The sequence below is a fragment of the Melospiza georgiana genome, chromosome 19, assembly GCF_028018845.1.
Source record: "Melospiza georgiana isolate bMelGeo1 chromosome 19, bMelGeo1.pri, whole genome shotgun sequence".
Lineage (NCBI taxonomy): Eukaryota > Metazoa > Chordata > Aves > Passeriformes > Passerellidae > Melospiza > Melospiza georgiana.
In genome coordinates this window covers 12,152,094-12,168,883 of record NC_080448.1, presented here as the reverse complement: position 1 = coordinate 12,168,883, position 16,790 = coordinate 12,152,094, and the positions used below count along the sequence as shown (strand labels likewise).

The following is a 16,790-nucleotide window of genomic DNA, read 5'->3' as shown; positions in this document are numbered from 1 at the left end:
CCTCACTCATAGGGAAGAATTTATTCCATGCACCCCACCCAGATTTCCCCTTTTTCAGTATGAACTCATTCCCCATATCCCTGCTCCAGGGGAGCCATGTCAGCACACACAAACCAGGCCTTGCCTTGCCCATTTTGCCAGCTGCCAGCTTGGTCTTGTCGTGCCACTTCTGCAGGGTGCTGTTCCTGTAGCTCCTGAAGTCCCTGTAGCGCTTGGCTATGAACTCTGGGTACTCCTCAAACTTCAGCTTCCTCTTGGGGAGCCTCCTCCTCTTCTCCTGAGCCTTCTCCACTGGCTCCTCATCACTGCTGCTCAGGATTTCATCCTCACTGGAACAAGAGCACTCAGGATGAACACCCTGTCCCTCCCCAAGGCAATGTGGGATCCCTGCTGGCCCCTCCACACTGATATTTCTGTTAAAAGCCCCATTTAGCCCCTGCTCCATAATCAGAAATATCCCAAACCAGACTTCCCACAAGGAATGCAAATAACAGAGTTTCTGTCACCCAGGCCCAGCAGCACCTGAGAGGGCAGCAGGGTGAGGGTGCTCAGGAGGGCTGGGCATTGTCCTGTTTGCTGGAGACCAAAGGGTTCTGGAAGATTTTATCTCTTTTTTGCATTTACCTCTCAGTCTTTGCTTGCTTTCCATCCACCAGGTGCCTCGTGCCTGGGTACTGATAAAGCAGCTCATCCTGAAGCTCCACCAGCACTTTCAGCAAGGCCTCCAGGGCTTTACAACCTGCAGAGCCAGAGACACAAGTGATGAGATCTGATCTATGGGGGAAACCCTAAACCATGGCCTGGTGAGTTTGATGAGAGGACTCTGATCAGAAAAGCAGAACTCCAGGCCCAGAGACCCTCAGGAAGAGAGAAAGGGAAGGAAAGATGGGGTGGAGGGGTGTAAATCGATCAATACACGGTGTGAATGTGATCTTTGCTGGGATGAGCAGTTCCACCTCACACACACAAATCCTGAAGGAAGATGTGATGCTGTGTAAAGGTTTTTGCAGCTGACAGTTCCTGTGTCCATGCAGTGCCTGCTCCAAAGGCTGCGGGCTCTCCAAGGTCACACAGCTCCAGCTGACTGTGGGACAGGTTAGCTGCACACTGCCACAGCATTTGCCCTTCAAATACAGCTCTTTTGTGGCAACCAGCAAGGCTGCCTGCACAACTCTGGCAGAAAACAAGTGTCTGCCAGGTCTACACAAACTGTCCCTTTGCACATCCACCACAGGGTCAGCTCTGCCAGCTGAAATACACCCAAAAACCTACACTGACCTTCCTGTGGCAGAGCACGGGGTTTGTGTGGGGAGCAGGAGCTGGATCTGGGTTTGTGTGGGGAGCAGGAGCTGGGACCTTCCCCAGAGCTGCCCCTGCTGCCTCCTCTGCCACGGAGCCAGTGGGGCTGCTCTGGTAACTCCCCAACCTCCCTTTGCACGTGGCACAGAAAGAACAGGGAGAACTTTTCCCCACTCCATTGCTGTCTTTATTTCTGCTTTTCAGTGGGGGACACAGGGATCGTGGGCAGAGTGAACAGCAAATCTTCCTGAGGCAGACAGAGGCAGAAATCAGCCCAGACACTCAGAGGTCTCAATCTCTGCGTGCTCCCACTGTGATATTGCTCAGCTGTCACCACCTCCAGATAAATGATGGCCTGACCTCGGGAACAGCAGTGTCAAGGAGAAGATGCTTTAAGATTTCTGTTGCAGATCAGCTGCTGGACTGGCCCTCCCTGAGCCCGTGGTTCATTATAGATCCACCCTGACAACTGCTCTATATAAACCTATTAACGGATTAGGTTTGCTGCACTTGTAAATCAGACGTGCGTGAGCATCAAAACAATTCCACCAGACAAACAGACAAAAGCCCTTAAAAATGCATTTGTTGTAGGTGTCTGCAGCTAAAGCATCACTTGCAGGAGCCAAGTGCCCCCACCCTAGCCTGAGTGCACAGCTTACACCAGCAAAATCCTTCCCACTGCCTGCAGCACAGCCCAGCGTCCCCTGAGCTTCCCAAACTGTTTATTTTCTCCCTGCTGCCTCTCCTCCAGCAGCAGTGCTAATGCACCCCAGGCAGCTTTGATCCTGGCAATTACAAGTGGAGCAGCACTCCAGCCCTTCTGGGGTACAGCAGCAAGGAAATAAAGACAGGCTCAGGCTGCCCCGGGCCATGAGACAGAGCCCAGCACAAGTGGGCATGGGGAGCAGCTCCATTTGGAGTGAAGGGGCTGCAGAGGGCAGGGAAGACAATGACCGTGTGTCTAACCAGGTGGGAGGGCTAATTACTCCAGGCAGTGCCTTCATCACAGCCTCTCAGAGCTGGGTAATTTCCCTGCTCTCAGTTCTTGGGTATTTAATGGCATTATTGGATGGCATTCTCACTTCTGCTGCTGGCAGCTTCAGTGTGCTGTAAACTCAGCTTCAGAATCACCCTCCTCTGCTCTCTGCCCATCCAACCCTGCCCTATCCATCCCACATTTCATTCCAGAGGAGGCTGTTTTCTTTCCAGCCTCCTCTCCATCTGAAGCTCCTTTGCAGTGCCTGCTTTGGGGCAGAGTCTGGCCCCACCTGTGAACGAAGGCAGCACAAACCCAAACTGATCCATGGATGCAAACTGGGTCATTTAGAAAGGACCCTGGACACTGACTGACCCTCCTACCTACCCCCAGCAGGATTTTTGTAATGCTGCTCCTTGTCTGGAACTGGCACACAACAAACCTGGCTGGAATGTAACCTCCAGCTCAGGTGGGACTCAGTGTCAGTGGTGAGACACTGCTCTGGAAGAGTCCACAGGAGCCCCTTCCTTTGTGTCCAGGAGGGAAAAGTTGTTCCAGACCCATCAGGCAGCAGATGAACCCACCCAGAACACTGGGAGCCAGCACCAGTAAATCACAGCGTGCCTCTCTCTCAATATTCTTACATCTTCCCCTCATGCAGCCCCCAGCCAGGCTGGAAGCAGCCCTGGAGCATTTAGCTCCATTCAGGGACAGCACTGCCATGGATCAAAGTGCCAGGACACCCACCAGAGATGAAACCTGTCCTGCTGCTGCCCTCAAAGCACACCAACTCAGTTCTGTCAGTGCCAGGGGTTGTGGGCACACTGAGTGGGGACACCTGGCTGCAGGGGGCTGCTGTGCTCATCCGTGCTCCAGGCCCAGCATTCCCACAGCTTCCCAGCCAGGAAAAGCCCTGCACTCCCTTCCATCAGCTCTAAAGATGGGGTCTCATTCCACCCTCCCAAGCAGCTGCACGGGACACTGAATCCTTGGGAAAACCCTTCCCAGGCTGTTCCAGCAGGAACCACCACCTACCCAGCACACAGCTCCACTGCAGAGCTGTGCCAGCACTGCAAATTGAGTGTGGTGTAATCCCCCCACCTGCCCAGCACACAGCTCCACTGCAGAGCTGTGCCAGCACTGCAAACTGAGTGTGGTGTAATCCCCCCACCTACCCAGCACACAGCTCCACTGCAGAGCTGTGCCAGCACTGCAAATCGAGCACTTTCCCCCCTCAGTTCAATCTGGGGCTCTGGCACCACAGGAATATCACAGGCATGCAATGCTCTCCATCCTCCCTGCCCCTCCACAGGCTGGGGAAGCACCCACACAGGAAAGTTGGGGCAATGCTGGCATTGGGATGAGGGGATGCAGAGCAAAAGCTGGGCTGGGAGTGTTCCCCTGCCTCCATGGACAGTCCCAGGGAGCCCCCATGACCCCAGCACACAAATCAGATGGAGGAGAAGGACCCACCCTCTGATCTGCACGGCTGCACACAGGTTTATCCCAGGAGAAGGGGAACCTTCCCTCCCTTCAAGGCTGTGGGACAGGAGTTAAACTGCAGGTCAAAATGGCCCTCGAAGAGCTGGCCCTGGAACAATGCTCCCCACTCACAGCCAGCAGCAGCCACTTGCACTCGTCATCCCCAGCAATTAATCCCCCACCAAACACGTTTGATTAAATCTTTTCAAGCAAATCCTTTGCTTTGCTTTTGTTAGTTCACTTCTTGTCAACATCTATTAAAATATGCCTTTAATTCTCCCACAATCTTAAAAAACACCGATTCCACTGTCTTCAACTTTAATCAACTGTATGGCCGGCATTTTTCATTTCATAATAATGTGCTGTTTGGAATTCAAGAGGCAGGCTCAACATCAATCATTCGGCAAGAATTTTTCCACTGCAATAAATATGCAAATGAGGAAAGCCAGTCAGTCGTATTTCAGGCCCGACTTGCTAGTGTTTTAAAAAAGACACAAATTTATTAATTGCCGTTGGCCAGCGGAATCCTATTACTTTGGGCATTGATTACAAAGCTGTGTGAGTGATTATTGTGCAACTCGCAGGCTATCCAGGCATGAGGAAAAATTATTAAAGCAAGGCAGAGATTATCAACTCGGAATAACAATAAGCCTTAACATTTTAGGCCTCTAACTTCTTCAACAAAGAATTACGCCGCAGCTCCAGTGTATCATAATTCTGAAGGCTGTCAGTATTACTTTTGGAGCTTGCTCTGTATTCCCAGCAGCAGGGAAAGGAGGGGGAATTCCTCCAGGTGGCACATCCCAGACACGGGGCTGGGGGCCTGGATTAATCCCAGGGTGGAAGGAGCCTCAGAGGAACAGGCAGGATGGCAGCAGCCCCAGCCCGGCACCCCTGAGCATCCTGGGGTCCCACAGCAGCATGGCACAGAAATTAAAGAAATAATTCTGGTGGGTGCAGGAGCTCCAAGAGCCAGCCCAGACTCAGTGTGATTTTTTACAGGTGGTGCTGTTACATCCCCATTTCTCACACACTTAAAGCACTGGGAAATCTGTCCAAATGGGAGCAACACTCCTTTCATGCTCCCCAAAGCAGGGGGTTTGGGGAATTTCACCAAATGATAGAGGAAAAGGGCTGACTTTGCTGCTGGCAGCTCCACGCCCAAGCCCAGTCTGCTGGTTCCATTGGAATGCAAATGATGCAAGAGCCTTTGCAGAGGGGAAAATTGCATTCCCTGGGCACAAAGGAGCCAGGGCTGCACCCCCCTGCCACAGCAGAGCTTCAGCTGACTCCCAAGGAGTCCCAGAGCAGCCTCAATTTAGCCCTTTCACTCCCATATTACTGCATCTGACAGGGAGGACAACAGGATCAGACACAGATGAGTTTGCTAAAAGTAAAGAAAATAAGTGGATTCAACAAGAGAATAAAGGCTGGGTGCTCAGGGGTTTATGAGAGGGGGCTGGGGGAGGGGGACAGCTGAGCAGGAGAGAAAGAGAAACACTTCCATGAAGTTCATGCTCTGCTGATTCACCTCAACCATCATCTCCTGACATCAGCCCAAACCAGGGAGGGGCTGGGGCTGGCAAAAATGAGATTTATAAAAACTGATGCTTTCCATTGCTGGAAATGCAAAGAAGCTGACAGCACACATTCCTGCCTCTGCCAGCCTGGAGGCCCCACGTACGTGGGCAAGGAGGAGAAAGGAAGAGGAAATGTGAGATTTCATGAGATTCCACAGTTCTATCTGGATATTAAGGCCAGAAGGGAACATTAGCCCATCCACACTGACCTCCCCACATAATACCAGGCCATTAATTATATTTATCATGACAAGCTCTGAGTTTCCATCTCAAGGTACCCAATTGCCAATTAATCCCAGTTAGCTGACATTTGCACATGCTTGTCTGGACACTTTTAAAGCCTTTGTTTCCCTGCATCTTGTTTGTGCAGTACAAAGACTAACATGCACAAATATTTAGCTAAATTCAGTTTAATTAGCTATTAATCTTGAGAAACTCAGGTGTAGGCAAAGCTGAGTGTGGTGTAATCCCACGGGCTGGGATTCAGATGGATCAGGGCACCAGCCAGGGACTGTCCCAGCTTTTCCTGCACCAAAATTTAAGGCAGATTTCAAATAAACCTCAGACATCACCAAAGAACAACACACATGGGCTGTGGAGATCACCTATAAAATCAATTTACCACACCCATTCATGAGAAGGAGACAAAAATTCAGCTCAAAAATACTGAATAGCACAAGCCAAAAGCCTTGGCACTCTGTGGGGGAGGACAAGAGTTTTTCCTCTGAAAATACCCAAAACTGCATGTTAAATAAATATCCTGCATTTCTCCACTACCTCCCACACAGAATTCCTGAACAAACCACAGACAGTAATGACAAACCAGAAAATACCTTCCTGGTACCTCTCACAGCCCAAATTCTGCACAAACATCTGCAATTCATGACCCAACTTAACACTCACAGAGCAACTGCAGAGCTCCAAACCTGAGCCCTCTCCATCCATGGCTCTCCCCTCTCATATCACACCCAGAATGGCTCAGGAGCTGCTCATCCTACACAGCTTTTGGTAGCCCCTCCCTACCAAAAGTTCTCCATGCATATTCCACAAAATTCAGAAAAAAGGATCTGATTCCTTCATTTCCCTCAGCTGAGAGAAGAGTATTCATTAATGTCAACAGGCTTTGGCTCAGCCCCAGAAAGAGCTGAACAGATTCTCCATGAGATCAGAGAGGACAGGTGGAATTTGGGGACACCTGCATCCAGAGGAGAGCTGGAATCTGGGGACACCTGCACCCACATCCATTTCCATCCCACCCAGTCCTGCAGGAACTGACAGGGCTGATGCTTTTTGTATTCATAAAGTGTCCAGACTAACACAATTCAATTAAAATGAACTACCAGTTTTAAGTGGGCTAGATCTGATCACAATAATTTACACTCAGGCTTGAAACCCGGTTCTGCTGTCACACATTTGTGCAGGCTCCCAGTAAAATCTTCAAAGCAAGAATATATTTAAGTCCATGATCTTGCCTAGCACCAATTAATCCTGTAAGTGCTCTATGCCTCTGGAAACTGTGTAATCTGCCTGTGCCTCAGTTCCTCCCCCTCCCTGACACTCACCCTGCTCTGCATTAATGCATTAACATCTCCAGATGGAGGTGTGGATACACTGCAGCTCTAAAAGCCACCCAGGAATGGAGGGGGGAGCAGAATTACCAGGGAGTTTTGCTGCTGAGTCCTGCAGGATTCCCTTCAAAACTCCAAGCCTGTGTCAGTGAATCCCATTTCACCACAGAGCTGCTCCCACCCAGGTGTGCCCAAGTGAGGGGAGAGGGGAGGCCTTGCAGCACATCCCCTCTCCCAGGAAGGAACAGCTTCTCTGGCACCTGCAGCACACTGGATTGATCCAAAATTAGTCCCTGTTTAATCAGGGTCCTCAACATGGCTTACCTGGATGTGGTGGAGGATGTAAAGATATTATTTTAAAGACTGGGATTAAGAGAGCCCAACAAAAATCCTCATTAAAAACACACTGAGAACACACTCATACAATAACTGAGACTAAACAGAATCTTTCCTTGTCTCCTAAATTCAAAATATTGCAGAGCCAACCCAGAAGAAAATGAAGATACTGAGGGTGAAGCACTCAGACAGAGAGGTCTGAATGTGCTGTTTGGTCCCAAACCACAGAATCTGTCATGGCACAGGAACCCAACCTGCTGTGCCAGGGCCCAGCTCAGGAATTATTCCAGATGAGAGCACAGCTCTTTCCCACTCACCACAAATTTCCACCCCAGAAACAGCCATTTCTGGGTCCCTCAAAGTTTTAGGAACAAAAATCCAACAACTTCATTTTCCAGAAGCCAGCAAAGCCCTGTGGTGGTTTTTGTTGTTGTTGTTGGGGGGTTTTTTGTTTTTTTTTCTTAATCTGATTCACTATATTCAGGTTTATTTTATTACTAGTCACAAACCTTGGTGAAACTTCACCCCAGCTCTCCAAAGTGTAAATAAGTTAATATTTGCTGTTGGGTCCTGCACTGAACAAATCCATCCCCACACACCCTGCATACCTACGTTTACCAAACCCACTATTTCCTCCATTTCTTGAAATTATCTGCAGCTTATGCTGAGGAATAGAAATGTGGGATACTGGTATTTTCTCTCAATCCACTGACAGATGGAGACAGAGCCAAAAAAACCCCAAACCCCACACAAATGCAGTGAGCAGTTTGCATTTCAGGGACCTCCTGAACTCTTGCAAAAGGGAAGCACAGCCACTTGTCCCTTTAAAATCCTGCAACTTCCATCAGTTTCTGGCAAAAAAACTTCCTCACCTTGGCTTCTGTACACTCTTAACTCATCTCACCAACTGTAAAGTGAAAATAACACAATCTGTTATTTAAGAGCTGAAATTCCCAGCTCTTTTTGAAAAGCATGAAGTATTAGTCACTGAAGTGGTCCCAGTTTAGTATTTTTAACCAGAATTAGAAAGGAAAAGCTCCAGGCCTGTACTGAGAAGCTCAGGCCTTTGAGGATGGAGAGATTTAATTCCTTAAAGCCCTTGTTACCTCCTTGTCCCTCAATTATTTGTGGGTTTTTTCTGTCACCCTATCAAGATTTAACACAACAAGCCCCAAACACTGGAACTGTTTAATTCCTGACACCCCACCAATGTTTACCCCACCTCTGCTTTGGCTCTGCCTTGCCCTTGAGGGGATTTCTGTGGCCAATTCCAGGAGCTGCCCTCCCAGGCTGGCAGCACAGTGAAATATGAGTGGCAGGCCTGCAATCTGTGCACAGCCCCACACAGAAACTTGCACCTTGCACTCCTTTCCTATGTAAATAACGCAGGGATCCTGCGGGAACATGCCAGGGATTGGAATTTTTAATTAATGGGTCTCTTTAATGTGCAAATCAGGAGCAGATTGCAAATTCTGACTCGCATTGATTATGAAAAACATTAATTGAACGTGCAAGACCCCAAACAGAGGCAACATCTCAAGCCCTGGACCAGACTGGGAGATGCAGAGCAGGGAATACAAATCTGTCCTGAGGAACAGCCCAGCACCCTGGAATTGTGAGCTGGGAGGGTTTGTGTGTGCAGGACATTGAACACTGGACATTTGTGCTGCTTTCAGGGCTCAGCCACTCTGATCTCAGCACTGAAAACCACCCAGACTTGGGTGCAAAGCAGGAATAAACATGAGCTCCATGCCCAGAGTTTGGTCTCCCATTTGTATGTAAAAAGGGTGACAGAAAAAAAAAATCTGGGATATAATTAAAGAGTAAAAAAAAAAAGGGAAATAAAAAGTAAGACAGCACAAACAAAGCAATGCTGTCTCTTTAAACAGAAATTCATCCTATATAAATTATGGCCATAAACTTTTCCTGCAGTGCAGCCTAATTAATTCTTGTTCTATACACAAAGGGAAATGCTGGGTGACAAATGGGTGTGAAGCCTGAAAGCTGCCAGGTCTGCAAAACATTTTCTACTTCAATTTATAAGCAATTTTGCAGTAAATCATCTACCAGAACCTGAGATCTCAGGAATCTAAGGTTGTCCAAAGCATGTTGTAACATTCAAAGGGAAAAAAATCATAAAAGATTACAAAAATAATAAATTAAACATTTTAGGCATTGTAACCTCCGGTCTCAAAATCTGGAAAATGAGCATGACCTTGCCATTTTCACCCAGGTTTGGCTTTAAAACTGCAAATGGATGGGGAATTGCTGTCTGCTCTTTAACACAATTACACTCTGGCCCTTAGGGAATTCCAGCACCACAACAGGGCTGTCCTGAGTAGGAGATACCCAAGAGGAAAACACACAAAGGACCATTTTCCAATTCAAAAGATTCAATCTTCCTTTGAGCACAGCGTAGAAATTTCACGAGAAATAGAAAGATTTAGGGGAAATGACTGGAAACACTCTTGTCCAGGAGCTCTGAGAGCACTGGGAGCCTCCTGACTTCAGCATCCTGCAGGGTCACCCAGAGTCTGGGATTTTGGCACCCAGTCTTTTGTGCAACTGGAACACCAAATCATTCCCTCCTGCTCAGTGAGGGTGATGAAAACATGCCAGATTTATTCTGCGGGCTTGGGCAGAAGTGCTGAGGCTGCCCTGAAAGGAGAGCATCATCCAGGCCATGATGAGCCCCAGTCCTGCCCAAGGCTGAAGTGCAGCAGCAGTGGTGGGATGTCCCTAAATTCAGCATTTCCCATCTGTCAGCCTGAGATTTCCCCAGCTAACACTGCCCTGTCACTCCAGCTCTGTGCTCTGTCCTCACAGATGACCCAGACAACACAAACCCAAGCTAGGGGGAACATCAGAGAACATATCCCTGCCCAGATGATGAGGAGAAGGTCAGGAGGGGACCATCCAGCACCTCTGAGCAGTGCAGGCTCCCCCAGAGCCCTGCACAACTGAGGCCCCAGCCTCTGCAGCACTGGGGACATTACACTCCATGCTCCTGGCTGTATTTTGCTTATGGGAAATACCAAAATGTCAACCACTGTTTCTGTTAAAGGTCTTTAATGATATTGCATCTTAGACCTGTAATGAAACATGGAGCTGGGGCAGCTTGTAATGCATCTCATTAAGGACATTAATAACGTGTGTTCCACTGAAAGGTCAGCACAGCCTTGGTGGAGTTTGCCTTTTTGTCCTTAATCACTCCACTTCAAGCAGCAGAGCCAACTTTGAAGCAGAAAGCAGCTCACCTGTAGCTGCAGGTAAGCTGGCTGCCCTGAGGCAGAGGAGCTCAGGCAGAACTTGCTGCAGGACCAAGGTTCAGGGCATGTCTGATCACACAGACATCTCCCTGCCCCTGCATTCACCTCCAGGCCAGGAAAAAGGTGTCCAAATATGAAAATGGAACAGACCCACACCACACTGAAACCCAGTACTCTGCACCCACCCACTGCAGCCTGCATGTTATGGTTTCATACTGGGGAATCTACCACAGATGTCATCAGAACAGACTCAGGAATGAACAGATGGAACATTTCCATGCTGGAATTCATGTGCACAGCCCCTCCTTTGGGCTGCCCTGCTCCTGCTTTGGGCACACCCCAGCATTCACTGGCCCAGCACACCCCTGGCACAAGGTGTCTCTGGACAAAGCACCCAGCTCTGCCCTGAACAGCAATGGGGAATTGTTTGTAAGGGTCTGAGCAAGGGAGAAAGATTAAAAGGCTCTTACAGTTCTCCACAGCGTGGTCAAAGTCCTGTCCCCCCTCCTTCCTGAACCTGGGGTAGGTGTCTGGCTGGGGCAGCCTGTTGGCTGTCAGGAGCACCTTCTGCATCTTGATCCTCCCTTCCATCAGCTGATCCCACAGGGCTTCAAAGAGAAGGGGAATGAAAGAATCAGTTAGCAGGACAAAGCACTGGTTCCTGTGAAGGGCCTGGCAGCTCAGGCCTCTCCTCCTGCTCAGGGCAGCCCTGGCAGGCACTGGAGCACAAAATGGGAGCCACAAATGGGCCCTGGACAAAGCAAAACCCAACTGCAGCTCTGTGACCCACAGATCAAACCCCCCCTTTGCTTTACTGCCTCTAAGGTGTGACAGTTTAACAGCTCAGACAGAAGAAATGGCATTTTGGGAGTGACACCTTGGAAAGAATCAAAGTGATCACAGCAGGAGCAGTGCAGGGAGCTCCCAAACCCAGCGGTCCCATGAGGACACTCAGCACTGGCTCAGTTGAGCCCATGGATAAATACACTTCCCATCAGGAGCTGTTCCAGCAGCAGGGACACCAGAACATCTGGCAGAACATCTGCACACACAGGGGGCTGCTGCAGCTGCACCATGCTGACGGGCTCAGGCTGCTCTCACACTGCCAAACACACACAAACATGCACAAACCTAGCTGGTTCCTCACAGCTTTGCCCTTCTCCACCTCCTCAGACTCCTGTCCTCTGGAGAAGGTCAGCACTCCCCCATCATCTTCACTGTCTTTGGCTTCTTTTCCATCATCGTGGTTCTCACTCCCAAATTCCTCCTCTTCCTCGTTTCCATCTTCCATGTCAGCATCATCTTCATCCTCATCCTCGTCTTCATCCTCCCCTTCGCTGCTCCCCACATCATCCATGCCCTCTGTAAACTTCTCAAAGTCTGTGATGTTCTGGGAACTGAACTTGGGTGCCTTGGCCTCTTCATCATCCTCTTCCTCATCCTCCAGGTCCTCCTCCTGCTCACTGCCAGCACTGCTGGGCTTCTCCCTGCCCTTGGTGCCAGCACTGTCCTCCTCTTCTGAGCCTTCACTGGCACTGTACCAGTCATCCAGTGCTTCTTCAGCTGATAAATGAGAGAAAAAAGCTATTTACTTGGCAGAAAAGTTCACCAGCATCAGCTCAGGTCTGGCTAGTTGATGTCCAGCTCAACTGTGGCTGTTCCCTGCCCTGTGACAGGTTTGCCATGCTCAGTCACGAGCTGACACCATGTTCTGCCAGCAAAAAGGGGGGAAAAAAAAGTGAGATTTCTTACCAGATCCTTCTTCAGACAGAGCATCTCCCCAGAGCTCCTCCTGCAGAGCCTTCCGAGACGTGGCTTTCCCACTGTACCTCTTATCAGCCTCCAGGAGAGAGGCTGAGGCTCTCTTCCTGATATTGCCAACAGGCAAAATGTCATCCGTGCCCTCATCCTCAAACCTGTCAATCACTTTAGCAACTGTAGCTGTGGGAGAAAGGGAAGGGGTGTTTGAAACTGAGCTGAATGCCAGCCTGGAAGGAGCCCTGGGAAGCTCCTCAGGCTCTGTAACAACCAAAGAGCTTCACCCCTGCACTGCACAGGGGAACAGCAGCTTGGAAAAGTGCAGGAAAGGCACACAAATAATTCCCTGCACGGGGGAGAGGCTCCTGCATGAAGCAGAACATGAACTAAGCCCATCCAAGCCCTCCCAGGGATGCAGGAGAGCCCTTTGTGACTCTGCAGTGCCTTCACTCGCTTCATGCCTGCAGGTTAAAGAGGAAAACTGCAATGCAGCACTCTGGCCTCTTGCTATATGCACAAACCACATAAACACATAAACATTTCAGAAAAGCTCCACAGAGGAAGTCATTTCACTGTGGTTGTTGCCCTCCTTCATTCCCATCTCCTGCAGGACACAGAGCAGGGCAGCCCAGCCCAGAGAACACATCCCACCCTCCTCCCTCCCTTCCCACTCATGGGCAAGGCACCCTGTGCCAAACTACAGGGGCAGATCTGTGGGCACTGACTCAAACCCCTGAGTGCTCCTAATGAGTGCTTCGAAATGTTAATGCCTGGCTTGGAGTGTTTGTGAGAGGCAGAGGGGGCAAAAAAATCTCATAACCAAAGCAACAAAGTACAGACACTCCAGGCAGCAGAGGATGCAAAATGCTGGGAAACACGGAGGGCAGGGCAGATCCTTCCAGCCACCTCCTGGGACCCTCAGTCCTGGCACCACCACGGGATGAGGTTCTCCCCAGAGCAGCTGGGGCTGCCCCTGGATCCCTGGCAGTGTCCCAGGCCAGGCTGGACGGGTTTGGAGCAGCCCGGGATAGAGGGAGGTGTCCCTGCCATGGCACTTGATGGGCTCTGAGGCCCCCAACCCAACCAGTCTGGCATTCTGTGAAGTCTGGGACAAAATTATGGTTATAAAACGGGGAAACGTCTCTGCTGACCACGGTAACTTCCTCAGTTAATAAAACGTTTCTTACAAGACGCTGCTGCTCTCACACAGACTGCAGGAAAGAACCAGGCCAGGCCTAGCACAGCCCCGACCCGGGGGTGGCCCCGGCCCCCGAGAGAACCCCGATCCGGACACATCCCCGACCCCACAGGCGGCTGGATGAGCCCCATGGCGGAGGAAACCCCCAGACCCGAACAGCCCCGGCCCCCGAGACCGCCCCGGGCCGGGGGCACGGCGGGAACCCGACCCTCCCCACGGCCCCGCGCCACGTGCGGCCGTTCCGGCAGCGCCCGGGCCGCTCCCGCCCGCCCCTGCCGGCCCCGCCGGCCGCGGTGCCATCCCCCCTGCCCCGGTACTTCCGCACCTTCCTCCGCATCATCCTCGGGGTCCCGCGGGGCGGGCCGGGGGTCCAGCAGCTCCTGCAGCTGCAGCGCCAAGGGCGCCGCCATCTTGGGGGAGAGCGGGGCGGGGCCGGGGCGGGGCCAGCGCAGGGGAGGGGCTGGGGGCGGAGCCTGCGTGAGGGGACGGGGCGGGGCCTGAGGGGCGCCCGGACTCACCGGCATCCAAACGGGAATAAACCCGGGATCCAAACGGGAATAAACCCGGGATCCAAACGGGAATAAACCCGAGATCCAAACGGGAATGAGCCCGGGATCCAAACGGGAATGAACCCGGGATCCAGCAGGGAATGAACCCGGGATCCAACCGGGAATGAACCCGGGATCCAACCGGGAATGAACCCGGGATCCAAACGGGAATGAACCCGGGATCCAACCGGGAATGAACCCGGGATCCAAACGGGAATAAAGCCGAGATCCAAACGGGAATAAACCCGAGATCCAACCGGGAATGAACCCGGGATCCAACCGGGAATGAACCCGGGATCCAACCGGGAATGAACCCGGGATCCAACCGGGAATGAACCCGGGATCCAAACGGGAATAAACCCGGGATCCAAACGGGAATAAACCCGGGATCCAAACGGGGATAAACCCGAGATCCAAACGGGGATAAACCCGGGATCCAAACGGGGATAAACCCGGGATCCAAACGGGAATAAACCCGGGATCCAAACGGGAATAAACCCGGGATCCAAACGGGAATGAGCCCGGGATCCAGCCGGAGCCCCCCCGAGCCCCCCACCATTATCAGGGGATTTGCAGCCCGTGTGGGCAGCAGGGCTGTGGGAACTGGGGCTCCCGGTACCGGATCCCAAACCGGTGGCAAAGTGCCATTAATAACGCACAATATGACAACTATTGCTTTAAATCAACGTCGAACTTTCTCTGCCTCTCCAGCTGTGCAGAACTGAATTAATTCTCCTCCCGTCCTGTGTTAGATATTCTGTGGCCTCTGCTGGAGTCCCTCTCACAGCAGCGATGTCCCGGAGCTGCGTTCTCAGGCCAGGCCTTGCTCACAGATAGATCCTTACACCTGAGTTACACCTGAGTGACACCTGAGCTACACCAGCCACGGGGAATTCAGTAATTTTGGCTCCTGGGGTCGCACTGTGGCCGAGGAGCAGCAGCCAGGCGATGCAGACATCCCTGCAGAGAGCATTAGCAGGGCCAGGTTCTCTGGGCTTGCCCTCTGCCAGCCTCTCCTGACCCCTTTCTGTGCTCCTAAGGTGGCCCCAAAACTCCGGGAATTGCCTGGAATTGGGGAGGCTGGCATGGATTTTGTTCCAGGGAGCAGAGCCCCCTCTCAGCCTCTGCAATCCGAGCTGCAGATGGAGCCCTGAGCTCCAGACCCCACAGTGAGCTCCAAATTTGGGCTTTCCACATCCACATTCACCTGCGAGGGCTCCAGCAGCCCCCTGTGAAGCTGAGCGAGCTGATGCTCATCGCCTTCTTGTCCTCCCTGCCCCAGAGGTGCCTTTAAATGCAAATAAAATAAATAAAAACCATCAGGATGTGGCTGGTGCCGGGAGGACGGGGCCGGGATGCAGCCGGATCCATCCCGCCGCACGGCTCATGCGGGCGCTTCTCCTACAGAGGGCAGAGGAATATCAGGAATTCCCATCGCCGGGAGAAACCTGGCAGGCGCCGCGAGGGAGCGGCTGGAAAATCCCAAACATCGCCGTCCCCTTCCCAGCCCCGCTGGGACGCTCCCTGACGCTGGTTACCTTGATGGCAAAATAAAGCTGGATTTATAGAAAACCCAATGTTTACTGAAAACGCACATTTTCACAGCAACCCGAGCTTTAAAATACCCAACAGCAAAAAATCCAACTCAGTTTTGAGTTGTATTTATTGTTGAGTTTGTATTTATTTTATCACGGCAGGATGGATGGCTCTAATGCTCTGCATCATCGATGGTGGGGGTTACCCCTTCTCCAGCAATGAGAAATTAAACACTAGTTTTTATTTGTTTGTTTATTTATTTATTTACAAAGAAAAATTATTTATTTATTGGAAAAAACAGAAAACTTATAAACCAGGAGGCATGCACAGTGTATCTTCCCTGGCTTTGCTTCTAGGTTTTCCTTTTTTTGTACCCTTTGAGTTTGTTGGTATTTTGTTCCCAGATGCTGCCATAAACAAAGGGAGGAGCCTGGAGAAATAAATCCATGGAAAATTAAGTAGCAGGAACAAGTGCTTACCTGTGCAGTTACTTCTGAGTAACCAACCACTCACACAACCAGAGAACTAGTGCCAAGACTCCCCTACATAATTGCATTTTCAAACCTCTGCACTCTTGGAGTGAAAAAGGGATGTTCTCTACCCTCACAAATAATGAATTGCCCTGTTAATGAAGGGAGAGAGGCTTTTAGTGATGGTTAAATAAAACAGACCCAGCAGAATTAATAAAAAATACAAGTGAGTTGCATTAGTCCTTTGGAGTAAATAATGAGCTCCTTGAAGTCCCAGCGTTTTTGATACCCAGGCCACCGAGATCAGGATTTCACCCACTGAGACTAATGGGACAATTGCTCCATATAAATCCCAAAGGCAGCAATGCATTCAAATCCACATCCCACAGCTGTGAGCCCAGGGGGGCCTGGCAGTGCTGGGCTGTTCCTGCTCTGTGCCACATCCATCACTCACACCCGCAGAACAAACCTGTGCTCGGGTGTGGGGGACCCCTCACCCCAGCTCTGTGCCACATCCATCACTCACACCTGCAGAACAAACCTGTGCTCAGGTGTGGGGGACCCCTCACCACCGGGTCACCCCCAGCCCGCTCCCACAGCCACAGGACCTGTTAATTCACAATTTTTCAGGAGGAGATGCAGTCAATGCAAAGCCACATCAAACGGCAGCTGCAGCCCGGGAAAGTCGGGGATTGTTAAAATATTTCACCCACAGAGTCGCCTTTGCCGCTGTTTATTCTCTCTCCTCTGCCTTTCACTTAGCTGGGTAA

General features: G+C 51.0%; 1 protein-coding gene across 1 annotated transcript in view; it reads right to left on the bottom strand.

The window, feature by feature from the left end:
• AATF (apoptosis antagonizing transcription factor) overlaps positions 1-13,882 on the bottom strand; it is a 37,141-nt gene extending 23,259 nt beyond the window's left edge. The window contains exons 1-6 of the mRNA XM_058037795.1: positions 13,792-13,882; positions 12,263-12,451; positions 11,642-12,073; positions 10,981-11,118; positions 625-739; positions 125-329 (exon numbers count right to left, since the gene is read on the bottom strand). Coding sequence (XP_057893778.1) covers positions 125-329; positions 625-739; positions 10,981-11,118; positions 11,642-12,073; positions 12,263-12,451; positions 13,792-13,876 — 1,164 coding nt within the window. The 5' untranslated portion in view covers positions 13,877-13,882. The remainder of the gene's footprint in view (positions 1-124; positions 330-624; positions 740-10,980; positions 11,119-11,641; positions 12,074-12,262; positions 12,452-13,791) is intronic.
• Positions 13,883-16,790: the final 2,908 nt, after the last annotated feature.